This window comes from Nanorana parkeri, unplaced genomic scaffold, assembly GCF_000935625.1.
Source record: "Nanorana parkeri isolate BGI_ZX_2015 unplaced genomic scaffold, ASM93562v1 scaffold984, whole genome shotgun sequence".
NCBI lineage: Eukaryota > Metazoa > Chordata > Amphibia > Anura > Dicroglossidae > Nanorana > Nanorana parkeri.
The window spans coordinates 489,621-508,595 of record NW_017307252.1 but is presented as its reverse complement, the minus strand read 5'-3'; the positions used below and the strand labels follow the sequence as shown (position 1 = coordinate 508,595).

The window sequence follows — 18,975 nt, the reverse complement described above, 5'->3', positions numbered from 1 at the left end:
TATATATATAATTTTTTATTTGCTAATTTTATTTTTAAATGCTTTTTAAGTATGAATGGGAACACATAAACATATAGAGGGGTTTTTCACATGATTCCCAAGACCAGAGACATTCTGGAGACAATCTCATAGCAGTCTAAAAGGAGTCAGAGCACAGTAGACTAAACAAGTACTGGAGGCTGCAGCTGCCAGAAGGTAAATATTCATCTGGGGGAGGGGTAGTTTAGGTCAAAATCCCTAAATCTTTAAATGAAAACCTTGCAAAAAAAATAAATGCCGTTTCCTGGCCATTTTGAAACCTGGGGTTATTCTGTATAATGTTTGGAAAGATCATGTCTCCTGGTATGATTGGATCACTGCTCTTTTCTTATTACAACCAGGAGACTGCCTATGGCCCCTTTCAGGCCAGCACCTTCAGTTCTGATCCGCAGGGGATCCATGCATGGATCCTCTGCTGATTGGTACAGAGGTCAACGTTGTTAGATCTGTGTCCCTCCACTTTTTCCTCCATCTCGTTATGGAGGAAAAACTGAAATTGCCGGACCCATGTTGGTCTATTTAGATCCGGCAGCCCATACACTTACATCGGGCTCCCAACGGCATGGTCAAGTAAGTTGAAACAGAACTCTGACTCTGTTTGTTTTTACAGACCTGGCCGGAATAACGGGGAATAACAGGATGTGAACGGGCATTTGTCCATTTAGATCCAGCTGCACATAGACTAACATCCGGCTTCTAATCAGAGCCACCTGAAAAACTGAGAGGCGAACCTGATCAGAATGCCGATGTGAAAGGGGCCTATGTGTTCATAAGGAAGACAGAACCTCCCACCTACTGTAGCAATCAGTTGCAGAAATGACATACTGTAGTCAGTTTTATATAACAAACACATTTTTCACAGAGAAAACAAAATCTGGAATTTGCTAAAATCCTTGCGGTGTATAGAGTTGACTTTTCAAATGAAGGAATACAGCAATGTCACTTTCTAACCTTCAGTCTGCTGGATGGAAAATTAAGGACACCGATGACTTAATTTCTGTCTGCTCATCTCCTGCATGTTAGAATTACACATCAAGTATCACGTAAAACAAAAACTGACCTCGGTGACCCAACCCTCACAGTCTGATTTATGCTGTGTAGAGGACTGTAAAAAGCTTACATAAAGACAGATTCTATGTGCTTATATTGGCTGCATTAAAAAAATAATTAATTTTAACAAGTTTATAATTGGATAATTTGATGTTTATTTGGATTTCACTGTTTTACCAGCCAAAACTTTTTTTCGTTTTGGTTTTTCATACAGTAAGGAGGAGAAAAAAATCTCTCAGTAGTTAATCCTGAACTCTGATCAAATCAAATCATAAGCTGACTTTTATCATCCAATGAGGTACAAGCAAAAATCCTGTTTTTGTTATTTTCCTTGCACGTGATTGGGTATTATTTGCAAAGTAAATTGTTTTTACCACATTCACTATGCTTCATTAACATTTTCAATGTGAACATGCTCTGTTCCTTAAGTAAAGCAGCTACTTTGTGTCAAGTTCACCAAAATGGATTTCTAAAATAATGTGGAAATCCTGCTGGTTTGGTATTTTAAAGTCTCCTTTTCTACAGCTTCCAGGTTTTTCCTTTTAAAATAATCTAGAAAAGATTGTAGTTTCATTTAAACCATTATGAGGTTCATGCAATGCAAAATGCAGAGCTTAGTAAAGTTTATCTGCGCCAAATCTTTTGTAAAGCCAGACGGTAATTTAAGTTTTGACAGAATAGACATGCCAGCTCTTAATGGCATTTCCCCTCGGCCTGTGTAGAATTGACAGAATGTGTCTATCTGCACTGTCACTTCGGGAGCAGCATATTAATAATGAATGGACACTTATCAGTAATTATCTCTTCCAATATGTAAGATACAACCTCCTAATGCAGTGCTTATGGAAAGTTTAACAGTCATAAATGAACAGGACAACCATGAGTCTGGATTGACTGCTTATACGTAGATAACAGCAACACTGTATTCAGTTTTTTTATGGCGTGAGGCAGGATTCATTTCCTCATCACATGCTTCTGTCCATGAGTCTGGCTTGGGCCATCTCCTCACATCCACATCCTGTCCGTGAGCCTGGCTGAGAGGATTTCCTTCCATCCCCATCCTATCCATGAACCTGACTGCAGGGATCTCCTCCCACCCCCCATACTATCTGTGACCCCGTCTGGGGGATCTACACTCATCCCCATACTTTCCATGAGCCTGGCTGCAATATCTAATTTCCCCAACATCCTATCTATGAACCTGGCTGAGGGATCTCCTGCTATCTCAATTCTGTCCTTGACCCTGGCCAAGCATCTTCTCCCATCCCCATCCTGTCAATAAACCTGGCTATGATATGTCTTTTCACCCCTATCCTATCCTATCCATGAGCCTGGCTGAGGGATCTCCTCCTACCACAATCCTGTCATTGACCTTTGCTGAGGATCTCCACACATCCCCATTCTGTCCATGAACCTGGCTGAGAGATGTCCTTCCGCCCCAATCCTATCCATTAGTTTAGGAGGCTGGTTAGATGATTTTCTCACATACCCCCATTCCGTCCATGAACCCATTTGGAAAATGTTCTCCTACTCCCATCCTATCCACAAGACAGGCCGCAAGATCTCATCCAACCTCCAACTTGTCATTGACCCTGACTGAGGGATCTTTTCCTACCTCCATCCTGTCCTCCAGTCTGGCTTTGAGGATCCCCTTCCATCCTATCATATCCATGAGACTGGCAGGGGATCTCCTCCCACCTCCATCCTGTTCATTAAAAGCCTCAAGATCTTCTCCTATGCCCGGTTCTACAGTTTTACATGCACTTGTCAACTTGTGAACATAGTTTACTAAAGTACTTCCTGTCTACATGAACTCTAGCGGTGTCTTCATGGCATTTCTCAGGGGGCAGGATTCCTGATGGTGACAACTTTGGAAAATTCATGGGCAATGTGCAAATGAAACAGCCACTTTCAGTCTCCATTTTCTGTGTGACAGGGTGGCATTGCAGGAGCACAACTACAAGACAGGGACAGAGCTATGTCACCCTACAGGAAGTGCCTGATCAAGGATCTTCATGGTGGGATCCCCAGGTATTTTTTTTTTACTATACAGTAAGTGTATGGGAGTTTTTGCAAGCTTAAGTCAGAAGATACAGGTGTACATTGGGACTTGCCGTCGGTCACTAAATCCATAGATAATGACAATACACTTTCACACAAGATCTCAAGGGACATGTGGCCAGTTGTGTGTGATGGAAAAGCGGAGAATAACTCAATTAACTCAAAAAAACATTATGAATAGGCTCTGCGTAGACAACGAGACCCTTTGGGTTGTCCCAATTACAGAGAAAGATTGCAATGATAGAAAACAGGTATCAGAAGACTGGGGCAGGAGAGAAACGGTATAGCCAGAGGGAAAAGAAAAGGAAAGGAGGCTGGGTAGGAACAAAAAGAAACCAGGTGCCAATGGAGGGGGCAGGAACAGCTCCAACTCAACAAGGTGATGGTCAATATTACACCAGGCAATGTTTTTAATTAAAGCAACAGAGTTGTAAAAATAAAAAAATACTTTTGAAATTACACTAATGTGTAAAGCATATATGAGATTTTATAATTGGGTTTACCTCTACTAAATTAATACTTCTGTACTGTTACTCTTCTTTTCATTGATGGTTAATAGACATGTTCATTCGGATTCGGATGAACCTGCAAATCAACGAAAATCAGTTGATTCCAAGGTTCGTCAGAATCCCAAATAATGAATTTAATATAGGCCCAAATATACTAAAACGATATTCGGGCATACATTAATTCATTGTGAGAACACGCCGGCGGCCATATTGGCCGCCAGTGTGTTCTGTGCATGCCCGCCGCCATCTTGGAGGCGGATCGTGTGATGTCACATGAAGGTGACGTCACACGCTGAACGAGCGGCGGCCGTCATTTTGGAGTAGATCTAAGTTTACACCGAGATGGCGGCACTCGAACATGAGGGTGCCGCCATCTTAGTGTATACCAAGATCCCCTTTAAAAATGGGGGTTCTGCGGTTTCGGATTCGAAAGCTTGTTGCCTCCAATCCGAAACATAAAAATTTGTTTCCTTTGACGAAACGAATGAAGACGCTTTTCGTTTACATTTGTTTCATCTGAAACAAATTATTTTATTTTGCACATGTCTAATGGTTAAGTCATAGAGAAGCAAATACATTGATGATAAGGCATACTCTTCAGTGTATTGATGTCACATGAGGAACAATGACAATGGCATGGCAGTCGACTGAAGGAACTAACTACTAATGAGTATTATCCAAGCTAGCAAACATTTGTAATTATAAAATATTAATGACAGAAATGCTAAGCACATACAGATGTCTGTTTTAATAAAAAAAATCTTCTTATTGACAGCTGGGTATGAACATGGGACAGTATATATTTTAGCTTTACATATTTTGTTCCCCTGAATCAGTTCTCACTTTGGTGCTGCTGTAAAATCCTATAATCATTCTGCCATTAACTGGATTACATAAAATCTGTAACTTAAAAGAAGAAGACTTCTGAAAATGATGTAATAAAACATAATCTGACATCTGAGAAGCTGTCACTAAACTTTTAAATGTGAACTATGGAATGTAAACACTCCATAAACCAAACTCTCAAACCTTTTTTTCAATAATGAATCCAGATCAAACAAATATAAATTGCCAAGCAAAGTATTTCTTAATCTTTTGTCCAAGCACTTACAGTCATCATGTTTACAAACAGTTCCAACTCTCTCAGCTCGGCTTCCCTAACTTTCCTGTCCAGTACAAGATCACAAGCTGTCTATCTACTAGTTTGGAGAAGGGAGAAGGAAGGTGAGCGGAGGGGAGCTACTTGCCTTGCTGTGTCTGTGTGTTTGTGGAGACACACACAGCTTACTAGCACACACAAGAGTGGCTCCATAGGACCTTGCAAGGGAAAGAAGTCACTCTAAAACAGGATATCAGGGCCAGTGCTCAGGGGACCAGCTGATTCTGCAGGAGACTAACATTTTAAACATCCGGAAGCAGCATATATTGTAAGTGATTTCATCAGCATTTGAAATAGCTTGATGTACAACTTGTACAATGTTGTACTTACTGGTTCAGTTCAACATCCAAGATGAACGAAGTTCCAAAGGCATCGATTTGAAAGCTGGCCTGTGCAATGTGGGTGGACTGCAGAGACAAGAAAATAATTAAATTAATATAGAATGATATCAACTAGAAAGATTTACAGTCAATTTTATTTCCTATGTTTTCCTTTTGAAAAATGTTATTAATGTTTACAAACAAGCAATGAACAGAAGCAGGTAGAAGGACCGATATGCTGACGCAGCAGCCAATAACAGTCAAAGATCAATTGTGCCTGAACCAGTGCATTCCAAGAAGACTAAGTATTGAATGTCCACATATGGAACAAAAGGAAATTAGAGTCAATGTTGAGACGGTGTGTGTGTTATTAATTTGTAACTTATGCAAACCTCAGCTTCTGTGTATTAGTGCTGGACAGAGACTCTGCCTATCTAATCCTCTTATTTTCCTTTAAGTCTACAAGATGCAGTATCTAATGATGTGACACACTTACAATGCCACCTGGTGATCTTCATCTAGACTTCAGGTCACCCGATGGCTGAACAGAATGAATTACTTGGTTACTCACTGACTTCCATGCCTTGCTCTGCACTGTTTGGAGGCCATCTTGGTAGAGGCAGAGCTTTGCTTCCTGATGTCAGAGCCTCCAGCAAAAACAGTGAACAGTACGGCAGTGACATCATCAAATTTCGCTCCAAATCTCGTAAGGCTAGCAGTTCCTCAGATCTCACACTGCAGATATTTAGCTATGAAGGAGTGTCATGAGAAGTGAAGCACTATTTTTTATGAGGCATTTAAGACAAAAAAAAGTAGATTTTTAGGGTACTGCTTTTGCACCATTAAAATTTTTTAAAGTTTCCCTATAATAAAAGCAATATTTCACTTCTTGAGTTCACTTTAATACTGTGTGAGTGATGTGCAAATATTTTTACACTGCAATTAAATTATAAAATATCTAATTATAATGAAAAGCCTAATAAGCAGATGCAACTAATACCCACCAGTGTACGTCACTGTGCCAAACCTAAAGCCTCATTCACACGGACCTATACTAAAATGTAGCATATTGGTGGCAGAAGCTGGCAGCAAGATCATGTGTTTTTAGCTGCCAGAACACATATAACTTTTGTGTAACATTTCAATGCATCCAGCAGTACAGCTCATATGGTCAGTAGGTAGCTTCTGCCAGGTTGCTGCCATCTAGGTTGCTAGGATGCTGGCAGCTTCTGCCACCTAGTGTCCTCGGTTGCTAGGTGGTCAATAGGCTGTTTTACCTCTGTATGCTTGTTAACGTTAGAAAAACATTTAAATGCACAAAGAGAATAAAATGCTAACCTATATGAGCCCGGACACAGCTGTTTCCTAATTTTTTTATGCTGCTGAATGCAGCACAACATTGTGGCCCTGGATGCAACTGTGTGAATGGGCCCATAGATTTCTATACTGATGCATGTAAAACAATACGCTGGATACATCTACACACAGCATTTTTAATGCCTGCATGAATGACGTCTTAGATTTGACCTACACACCTTTTCAAGAAACAATAAAGCACTGCCAATGCAGACTGTAATGTCTGGCACTCTGAAAATTGTAATATTGCTAGTAGCACTTCTAGAAGCACAATATTCAGGCAAGATACGCACTTCCACCTTCTGGTCAATGGGCCATCAATACTGCATGGGCAAAAGACTTTTCTTGGGTTTGCAGGTACCTACAGCTGTCAACAGCAACAGAAAACTAACTACAAAACATAAATCAGTAAGGGATGGTCCATGGTATTTCTCTGCAGTAAAGTATGTGCTAATACAAGTTATGTGTCTCCGTGCTCTGGGATGCCATTCATTTTAAATGGCACCTTATAGACAGCTAGTGCACCCGATAAAGAGTTGTGTTTTTGCCGCAATGAGGTGCTTTGGCAGCCCATTCAAAATTGACAGTAATAACAACCCTTCATCATTTTGCTGAAAAAGAAGTGTTTTTGTGCAATCCATGTGCCCACAGTGTGTGTGACAGTGATATATGAGTCCAAAAGGTAAAGGTGGACTGTCCTCATAATAAGGACAGACTGGCTTGGTAGAAATATACATTTAATACAGGGTGCTTCCATGACATTGTGTTTGCAGAGTATTCTGGGCTTTCTGACAGGGCAGCCCAGCAGTAGCAGCACATTTGTGAACAGTCTCTTTGTAACTGTGCCTAAATCAAACGGTTGTTGGTTGCATGGTTGGGAGTCAGTAAGTTGACTGACCATCAAATCATCCATCCAGTGGTCTCTAACAGTATCCTTTAGCCCTGCCTTTGTCCTATTGGTCCATCATGGCTTTTCTTCATTTGTTTTCAGCCCACCAAAGTCCCTTTGCTCCTAATAAACAAACACCCTAGAGTCCAGTTGCCCATTGTAATATTTCCTTGGCTCCGGTGACATCTTTTGCTGTTGTCTTGCTTTTTTCTGGGCTGTCATTATTACCGACTTCCCCAGCTTGGTCTCAGTTGAACTTTTGGTGCTTTGGCCTTTGCTCAGAACCTTGACTTTGGTTGAGATCTAGAATCTAGCTAGGACAACTGGTTATGGACCTCCTGGTGTTACCCGTTTGACACCTATGCTCCTGTTCATTATTTGGTACCACCTCCGTCTGGTTGGTTTGACTCAATGCTTGACCTCTTACTACCCTTTGTTCTACCCTCTTGTACTGCTCTGATTGGTCTGGCTCAGCATCACCCTCTTTGAAGTCGGTTTTTTCCTGACCCCTCTTCGACCTTGCCCACCATGTTTAGGATCCATATTCTGCTGAAAAAGTACCTGACAGCACCTGAGTATCAGCACATAAAGCATATCAATAAGGTGACTGATAAATACTAAGAGTGGGGCAGCAGTGGTTATGAGTCAGGAGATAGAGGTTGTGCCTCACAGGATTTATATATACTCTATATATCAAAAATATACTTTGCTAAGAGTTTGTATGTTTAATAACTTTTTATGTGTAAAAACAATGTGTTTCCAGAGCACAGTGTATACAGGGCCGGATTTGCTCTCCCTGCTGTACAAAGGCCAGGTTCCTCAATGCACCACCCTACTCGCCAACACGCACCCCCCTCCCCCCCAATGAAGAATGGCAGACCCGCAGGCTGCATACAAGTGATCTTGGTGACATCACCAAGATAAGTTGTACAAAACGAGCGGCGGCTTCCCTGCTCTACATTTAGCCCTGCTTGCCCAAAGCAGGGCTAAATGTAGAAAACAACTACCCGCCCGGCGCCCAGAACTGCATGTGCCGGGCATCGGGAGATAGGAATTCCACACCTCTGCTGCCCCACTACTCCCTGCTGCCCGAAGGCCGGGCCTTGGTTGGTCTTGTGTGAAATCCGGTCCTGAGTGTATATGCTACCCTATGAATCGGCAGCAGGGGATCGTATGGGGTTAAGGTATTGTTTTTATGGTGGTGGGTTATTGTTTTAGTTTTATTGTGTATTGTTTTGTGATATTACATGAGTGATTTTGTGTTTTTTTGAGTAATAAATATTGAACTTTTTATAATTACTTACTGTATATAGTATATCAACATTCTGCTGACTACTCCTCTCATTATCTTAGCATACTGTATCTCTGAAAGTTGTTTTTGCTTGCACGCCTAGTGGTGGTTTTGGATCTTTTCTTTACAGCAGGCCATAAACTAGGCACTGGGTGCACCCTGCAATGTAATGACTACCTAGACCATATGGTCACGGAATAATGATCTCATCCTAGTCACCCACTTCGCAACATGTACAACTCTCAGCAGCTGCTTGCCGTGAGTAATAAATACTTAGCAAACGTTGAAAGTCAGCAATTTCTACATTCCGGGGAGAAGCAGGGCTCAATTAATATGTACCAAATTAAGAAAGCTTCCTGTTTTCTCTTTGTTGTAACATTTCCCAATCTTGGCATCAGACAAACCAAACTAGCCAATGAGGGCAGATCTTCTCAGGTCTCTTAATTTAGAATCTGCTACTAGAATTCTTAAAAACAACAAAAATATCGAATGCACTGGTATTGTAAAAGTCCGGTCAGTTTATTTATTTTTTTGCTGTTTGTGTCCCTGTCCCATAACAGGAAGTGAGAGGAAATCTTTACAAGTGAGGGGAATTCTCGTTTTAAGCTGGCCATGCACTGGTAGATTTTTGAATGAACATTCAAATGAAAAATCCCGTCAGAACATAATAACGCCATCAGAGATTTGAGGCTGTGCCTCGGGCGGCATCTCTTTGTCTCATGTGCAAAATGTATATAATCATAATAATAATATATACTACATTATACCGCATATCATATATTCATGGTAACAAAAAGCCATTACAGCCATGCCAGAAAATACCATGCAATAACAGTTGTGTCACCTATGTACAATATTCTAGAATGTCAGTGCCAGAAAAAGCCAAACTGAAATATGTGCTCCAAAATGAATTCATTGCACCTTTGCTGTAGTCAAAAGTCTGAACATATTGGATTCCAGTATTTTGGGTTTTGGAGATTTCACCACTGTGACCTGTGAATTTGAAATGTGAATTTCTAGTAAAACATACTGTATAGTTTGCTCTTTTACTTCCTTGATCCACCTTACTCCTTCTATGAATAATGCAAAAACGTCCAGCTCTGAATCTATTCAGCTTACAGAAGCACAACCGGACGCTGCTCTCCTTGTTTCTCCTTCCAACACCGAGTCAGGATTCTGTTACATCAAATCCTGACACACTCCTCACATACAGTATATCAAGAAGCATATGATGTCTAGTGTTCTATGCATGAGCCGAATGACTTTATATCCATGTGGATCTCACTGCTTCCAAGAAAAGGAAACCCTAACCAAATCATCTTACCATGTAGGAATGGCTTCAGAACCTTTGAATGTGTTCTGTTTTGGGGCAACTTGATTTAATGACAGACAACTGAATCTTAAATAATGGTTGGGTTTATTTACACATAGAGATATATATATAATTCTAATTAAAGGAATGTGGAGAGGGAGTTTGGATGGGGAGGCAGAGATAAGAGTTGGGTTCTCATTTCATTCTGCTAGCACCATCATTCTCTCTCATTCACACATGGCAGGACCTTTTTCTCTCTCTTCAGAACACTCACATCAAACGGGCCCCTGCTTGAAGTACTGCATGTATGTCTGAGGGTCATTATAACATAGGACACTCAGACCCGTTGCTGGTATTTACTGCCCACACTCGTTTTGTATGGTAGCATGGGTGATCGCAGCTTCCTGCATAATCATCTGCACAAAGCTAACCCACTAGCTGGAACATTGGTAACCTAAGTCATGGCCTCTTGGACAGGTCTTTATAGGCTCTGCAAGCAAGAACGGAAGCAAGGCTGGAAAACTGATGACATACTTTGATTGCAGGACGTCAAGGCCCGACCACTTGAAGGGTGTCACCAAGTTGCCCTTTATTCAAAGTTTATTGATGCAGAGAATGCTGTCTTCCGGCCTCAAGACTGAAGACATCTTGTGGCAAAAAAGAGGTACTGCATGGGCAGCTTTGGATTACGTTGATATTAAAGTCTGGATTGCATTTTCGCTATCCTCTACACTGGCCGGAGGCCTGCTATAATCTGAAAAAAAATAAATAAGTAGCCGGCATTTGCCAATATCAAGCCCTTTGTTCTCTCCAATTTTGGCCAGCCATCTGCAGCATGTGACAAACCAGCAAAAGAAAAATCTGCTTTTATCAGGACTCCGGTGTACTCTCTATTCACTTCTAGCATTATACAAACACAACATTGTGATATAAAATAACTTCAAGTTGTATACGGTCACAACCCCTTATGCAAACAAAACCTTCTATATCATCTCACTGCTAACATAAACAGCACAAACCCAACAAAAGGTATATGATACTCGTTGCGGCTTGCCATTTCCAATGTCTTCTACAGAAAATAAAACAACAATGCAGAAGTTAACATTTACTAAACAGATTATGACAAAGAAAAGCCGAAGATGAATACATGTAGCTCCAGAAGAGACAAAAAAGATACATTAATCAAAACAGGGCTACACCAAACCCAACCTAGGAGAGACATGAGCCTGAAGGCCACCCAGCAAAGCACGTGTGTGTGTGGGAAGGCAAAGGGTCAATCAAAAGTCACAGATGGTACAAAACCAGCAAATTCCCCATAGTAAGGCAACCGCTGTGCAATCAATGCTCTTATACTCAATCAATGTTCTGAAAGTCACTCAAATGTTCTTGGTGATAAGATGCAATGCAGGAAAAAGTCAGCAAAAAAACAATATAGATCAGTTTTGAGGTAAAAGTCCAATAATGGTATTAGATAGATCATTGTTTCTTCTTACAAGATAGGACAGCGTTGGGGGTGTCCACTTTCCTGATTTTCTTCTACTAGGTGCAAATGGGTACTATGACTGCTCGAGGTCAAGCACATCTAGTGTAAATAAATAATCACTCAGTGGAAGTATTATATCCGCTCCTCAGGCTATTAAATAACGTCTTTCAACAGCACAACATTTTAGCATTATGATAGACGTGTTCCCTTAGCTGGCCATACACAATAGGATAATTCTCCTTAGCTGGCCATACACAATAGCCTAATTATTATATTTTTAAGATTATTTTTGATAATGAATAAAGAAAACATATATAGAAAGTTGGCATAACATACATTCTTACTACATACGCCATGTGTAATTTTATATGTAGCGCTCATCCCCGAAGGAGCCGCCAGAATAACCTGGGCCATCACTAGTTGTCTAGGAGATTTGGTATTCAGCTGCCCCATTAGCATTTAACGGCCCTCTTCTAGTGCCCACAAAGCTGATATCCACTCCACAAGTTTAATGCTGAAGAACATTTATTAGCATCTTCCCACTGGGAGAGGGTATAGGGATCCCAGACATCCAGGGTGTGACAGACATAGACTCCAGACTCACCAGACTCTTTTTAGCGTCTCAGTGTAGATCAATTTTTTTGTACAGCGAATAGGAATTTGAGTAGCAGATGATCAGGGAATGAACGCAAATCCTCAGCAGGAGAGACACCAGACTTGCTCTCGAGGTCCACTATGTTCCAGTCACCTCCAGCAGCCATTAGCTTCCCCCGGTTCTCCTCCTCTGACAACAGAACAGGCCTCCTCCATACTTGAGGCCCAGGGAAACACTTCCCACACTCCAGCATCTGCCCACCCCCAGGCCTCAGGCCTAGCCTGGGGGGCAGGCTGGACAGTACCCAGTCCTGTACTAATCCATTGCTGGTCCCAAACTAGAACTGAGCACATGGCGATTCCCTCCAGTATATGTACCATATCCCAGCATGCAACACTGGTTGAAAGAGACCCAGTGATTGGCTGCTGACTGCACATACACATACAATGTCTCTCATTGGCTGTCCCACAATACAGCCGAGTCACACTCCACCCAGGTGGCTACAATCAATGCCAGACACCTGGAATTAACCAGATAAATGCCAACTATGATCCAGCCAGGCTAACTACAGCCCTGGCAATCACTAAATTTCTAGTAGCCACCTCACAAAAGCATATTTTAATGGTTTTCTGCTCTTCCTTAAAGAGTACACAGAGCTTGACATAAAGCTTCAGGCATCCCTGCACTGTCCTTAGGTTGGCACCAATGACCCTTATGGGTGGCGGAGTCCACCCTGTGCAAGACCAATTCCCACCCCATTCAACTGCTGGGTAAGTAAAACACTTATTCACAGTGTATTAGCTAAAAGCCAGATAATATATCAGCTTTGTCCAAGTCTACTTTACAGTTAGAGGGGTCCCAGCACCCATTTGACCCACATCTAGTAAAAATGGCCCCCTAAGTCCCAGAGGGCCCTTACGCAGATGCATAGTCTGCACCAATGGTATGTCAGGCCTGGGACCTTATACTAGGAACATTACTGAAAGAATGTCAGGGATCAGGGGAAGTCTAGGAACTTTTTGTTAACAACGCCAACCACCAGCCCTTTCATGGTAAAGAACTGTATGTTCAGCAGTAAGCTAGCACACAGTAGCCAACAAAAAAAAAAACAGTACTCACACATCTCCATAGGGCAGCCCATTCATTTCAATGGTCTCCCCTACTCGTGGGAAACAGCAAAAAAGCTCATACAGCTGTATGGGCTGCAAGCTTGGCACGTTTTTTGAGCATGCGTCTTGCTTGCTGTGTTTTAACCCTGACTGCACACCGGCTTTTTTCTTTCGCTCGTTCGCACACTAGTGCCAATGCGGCCTCAGTACTTTATGAGTTGAACAAGATGACTGCTGTTCTAGACTAACCTATAATAGTAATCAAAATGCAATTCTATCATCACAAATAATTTCTTTCATTCAGCCTTCTTTTAACAAATGAGCTCAACACATTTTTGCATTCTCCCAACATTAGAAGCCGAGGAATGCTCCTCGGCTCCAACTAGTGGCAATAATGCGCTGTGAACATTGTTTGCAGAGCTATACGCCCAAGTGTATGCGGAGGAAAGACAGTAGGAAACACTAGTATTTCCTCCCCAAATACTAGGCTTTATTGCCTTAGTGGACACCCTGGCTCTGATCTGCACAAAGGCCGTCCGTGGACCCCTGTCCCCGTTTTCCTTCTTCCTACTGCTGTCCCTGAGTCAAACAATGATTGATGCCTGGTGCACTCAAATGAGGGAACACTATGTACATAAGCTCCAAAACTTGGCTAATTATATCAATCATGCACAATGAAGTCTGATGAAGCAGCTTAAGGCTGTGAAACGCGTTATTCAGCACTATACCAAAACTCCTCTACCTTCGCACGCTGCTGAATCCTCACAGTTTCACAGGTGAGGATCTCCCTCGGATGCCAGACTTTGTATACTTTCTAGGATATGTTGGGAGTAGCGTTGTGTGCTTCAATTTATTTTGTGGATCCCAATGAAGCATACATTTGATGTATTGCTTGCTTTTATGGACTGATGTTTTAATATGTAGAAAAACAATTTTCAGAATGTTATATTATTGGTGATGTTTCCCATTATAATACACCTTAAACTTCAATTTTTGTATTGTTGAATAATGGAAGTATCCTGAATATACATTATATGACCGCAGACCTTCCCAAGAGTCATGTGTGTTCTTCCTGGAATCTTGGTGAGCTTTGTGTATTTCTTCCAGATCTGTGCAGTTATCCAGTGTGACACTTGGGGCTTCCTGTAACAAAGACCGCTCACTGCTGCTCTCTCTCCTTGTGCAATGTGACTGGTCTTGTCTCCGCCCCTCCTATAGTTTCCTGTAGTCAGCCTGTAGTAGGTAGGGCCTGATTGGCTCCTCCCATGGCTCTGCTCTCTGCACAGGCTATGATGAAGCCACTGCTACTTCTACAAGGTGATCACTGCATTTGCAAGGGCATTTGGTGCACGCAATGTGAATTGATATCCTCTGCGGCTACAGAAGAATATACTTCAATAAAGGTGTATGTGCCCAGAGTTCAGATTTAAGTTCCCCCGTCCTCTAAGTGTCCCTGCATTGATTCCTTTATGTATGTTGGTATTATGTCTCAGTAAAATGCTTGCAGTCAATTTTTCTATCAACCCATCAATAAAAAATATTTTCCAGGACTGGCAGCTGTGTGAGATTGTTTATAGCCAGCAGGAGAAGAGCCAGATCCACATTGTAAACAAGACGGTAACTTGGCGGTAGAAGCTGAACACGTGACATTATATACATACTACAACATACATGTTACAACTATCAGCAGCTGCGGAATGTCAGCTCCAAGCTCGGCTTCATTTGCATGGCAGCTCCAACTCCAGAGGTTTTCTGCTCCTGCTGCAGGCTATGGATCCAGCTTCTGGCTACAGAACCCTGCCAGCTCTTCCACCCTACAAATATGGAACCATTCTCAATAAATAAGCTGTCCATACTGCTTTTTCATTTCCTCTGCAGATGAAGATTTAAATGCTGTATGTACAAGTGAATCCCCTTTCATAAAATGAAAATCATCTTACTCAGGGCCCTAACTACAGATCATGGGGTGCCATAGCAAAAATGTGGTGAGGCCCCCTTGATGACCTCTCTCTGAGCTGTGAGTAACAATGCCATGATCCCAAAGACTCCTTTTGTGCATCTGAAGTTGTCTATACACTGTAGACTTTACAGGGAATTAGATTTGTCCTCAACTGCAACCACTGCAACCCTTAATGATGCAGTACTGCTTCTATGTTTATCTGCCTCAACAACCACATGGGGCCCCCTTCCACCTCCAGGCCTCATACCAGCCGCCTGGGCTGCTATAACTATAGTTACGCCACTGATCTTACTTTCCTGGAGATCTGTCTATGGTCAGGGATGATCAGCTATCCCTAACTGCAGGTAATCTGTGGTGACACAATTTATCGGAACCAGCTGCCGCCAGCCTGTCATTGCTTTGTATTAAATGCATTTATATCCATTTAGAAATATCCTATAAAATGCATGCATGCCACTGCCAGTCCTTACTCTATGTGTAGGAGCAGTGGTCTCTACGCACCGGTCTGACACTTCCAAAACTGAATCAGAACTACAGCAGTGAAAACAACCAAGCTCATGCTCCCTGCTGATTAGAGGGCTCTAGCTGTAGAATGTCAGACCACTGCAGAGAGGCTGCTGCTTCCATACAGGCGGCAGTGTTGATATGGAAGCAGTAGCCTCTCCGCAGTGGTCTGCCTACTGCCCCAGTTAGAGCATTTTATACAGGTATCAGAGCTCAATTAAAAGCCTAAAAAAATTAAGCCATGTCAAAAAGTTAAAGGAGAACTATGAGGTGAGTGATTTCCACTCAACCTCACAGTTCGAGCCGACCTGTGACAATAAGACTGTCACATGTTGGATTTTAGATCGGGAAGTGAGCGAATGCATACTGACGCTCTCTCACTTTCCGATCATCTCCCTGCAGTGAGCGGTGACTGGCAGTCACTGCTCCCCGCAGGGATTCCCCCCCTTTCCGGTCCTCCAGTGCTGAGTGAAGGAACGGACAGGGGAGGGGGCGGTCACAGCTGGCTCTATCTCTAGATAGGCAAAGCTCGCTGTCAATCAGCCAGAGGGGTGGATCTCGACAGCATTGTCGGGATTCGTCCCGGCTGCAACACTCTCAGTATATAGCGAGCTGTAGCTCGCGATATACTGAGCTTTGGGTCACAGGAGGGCGCTAGTATATGTCCTCCCAAGACCCAAAAGAGAACTATGGGACAAAAAGGTTACCCCATAGTTCTCTTTTAATGTTCCTGCAGCATCTATCTGTCTACTTAGTTATCAAGCATTCTATTATGTGATTTAAAAAAATATATAGCCGTATTTCAAAGTATTTTTTTTTTTTTGCATGTTGCTGTACATTCTAACACGCTGGAAATTACAGGGGACGGCACTGGAACCATGGAACAGAACTGCTCTAAATTGTAAAGGCCATAAAATAAGGAGCAAACCAGAAAACATGGATTCCAGAAACAATACAGTTGGTGAGCAGGCTGTCATCCAAAATCTTTCTGGCACTACTTAATAATGTGGACTACCTTATTTCTAACAGGATTTATATAGCGCCAACCGTTTGCACAGTGCTTTACAATATAAGGAAGACATTACAATCACAATACAATTGAAGACAAGATGGTAAGGAGGGCCCTGCCCATGAGAGCTTACAATCTAAAAGGTAGTGGCCAGTGATACATGAGGAGGTAGCTGTGTGGGGAAATCCTTTAACTCTTGTCTCTACTTTGTAACCCTCTAGAACAGGGGTCACTAAATGGCGCACCATATAGCGGTTCTGTCCGGACCGCGATCGCCAACTTGCACTAGGTTATGGCTGGCTGACAGTGCATCCACTGCCAGCCATAACCCAGCGCAGGCCCCCTTGCTGCTGTGAATGCAGCCGATCGTGGTACAGACACGGAATGAGTGACCTTTGTGTCCGGACTGTGATTTGGACCTCGGATGAAAATTTTATTCACCGAACCTGGTTGAATTTTAATTTACTACCCCTGCTCTAGAATGTAACATTAATGCTTTATATGTTTTACTATACATTTGTCATTAGAATGATGTTGTGTGTACTTGTATTACATCTTTTACCTTTGTGTTTGTATCACTTTTTATGGCACCATAATAGATGATGTCACAATATAAACTGTTATTATTGTTAAAAATAATAATAATAAAAATAATAATGAAACTGTTACTCCAACATCATGTAAAATAAAAAATGAATTCGAATAAATTATGTTTACAAATGACCACAAACCAATAATGAATTATTAATGCTGATATATTATTTATTCATCTTAGTTCTGTTTCCTTTCTGGTTGAATCATTACACGCGTCGTCAAAAATGAAAACATGTGCTCATCTGTAAAAATGAATCGCAAAATGCATCAAAGCGAATCTAAACCCAAAAAAATGCATCAAAGCGAATCTAAACCCAAAAAAATGCATCAAAGCGAATCTAAACCAAAAAACTAAAATTTGACATATTGCAGCTTAGTAGTTCTTAGATGTGGTGGCTACATTTGTTTTGTTCAGGCTTCTTTCCTTTATTATCACCTGGTGATCCTGTGAATAACACACTTCCTTAGAGCAACAACACTCACTCACTGTTCTGTATCTATGAAGCAGCTGAGCTGTCACCTTAGGACGTGAAGTATGATAGGGCTACAGAACATCTCCATAACATGGGTAGAAAGGGTTGTGTAGTTCACAGGAAATAGAGGAAGACTGAATACAGTTCAGTGCATAGGAAGTGACACGTACAGTGGTACCTCGGTTCATGAATGCTTCTGTTCGCGAACCATTCATTTTGCGAACAGGAAGTTCAGCAAAATGTTGCTTCCGTTCTCAAACTCCACATCGGGTGACGAACACAACCGCAGCCATCTTCCCTGCTCTGACACTGGTCATTGCTTCCTCTAGTCGAGATTGCTGTCTGATCACAGTTTGATTCGGTTTGCGACCAGAATCGTGGAACGAATTAAGTTCGTGAACCAAGGTACCACTGTACATTTCTGGCAGGATCAATAAGTATTTTCCGTACTTGCAGAAAATTTTCTTTGCCTAAAAAATAAAACCAATGCAGCCGCCACATCTAAGGACTGGTAAACTGCAATATATTACATTTTTGGGTTAAGATACGCGTAAACCCCATTCACACCTGAGCGTAGCCGAAACACATGTTGCTGTGGCACGCATACCCAGACATTTGTTTCCCGCATTTGGCACTTGTCCGCATTGATTTCAATGGGTCCCTGGACGCACGCCAAACACGGGAAAGTAGTACATGTCACAAATTTTTTGACATGCATTTGACGTTTTTTTCCCACACGTTTGTACACCTTCTTACGGAAAAAAATGCATTTGCTCAGACATGTTGGGGGAGCCATTAACTAGTAATGCCACTGCAAGTGCGTTCTGTGATTGTGCATCAAAGCGCACACTTTTGTGAGCGTATGACATGCATTTACAAGAAGCGCATGTGTAAACAGGGACTTGAGGAGTAGGGTTCGTGTACTGTAGAGCCTTGGTTCTCAACTGGTGGGTCGTGACCCAAAAGTGGGTCGTTGCATGCCTTCCACTTTTCTTAGTGAGAGGCTCCTCAGCCTCCCTCTAGCGCAGCCCTGTCAGTTCTTGTGCCGAAAAAACATTTAAAACATGCTGCCTGGTACATAGTGTCAGCTTAAGGGGGGATAGGATGGGGCAATGGCCGCGAGTGAGCGCTATCCATGCGTGCATTGCTTACAGCTCCCTTACATGTCCTCTAGAGGTGCCTGGACCTGGATATCCCATTCTGACTCCCGGCACCTCTACACCTCAGGGCGCGCAAGGGAGTTGTACAAGCAATGCATATAT

At 42.2% G+C, this 18,975-nt stretch overlaps 1 protein-coding gene across 1 annotated transcript in view; it reads right to left on the bottom strand.

The window, feature by feature from the left end:
* ADAM22 (ADAM metallopeptidase domain 22) overlaps positions 1–18,975 on the bottom strand; it is a 190,433-nt gene that overhangs the window by 154,327 nt on the left and 17,131 nt on the right. Inside the window, exon 3 of the mRNA XM_018566867.1 lies at positions 5,149–5,225. Coding sequence (XP_018422369.1) covers positions 5,149–5,225 — 77 coding nt within the window. The remainder of the gene's footprint in view (positions 1–5,148; positions 5,226–18,975) is intronic.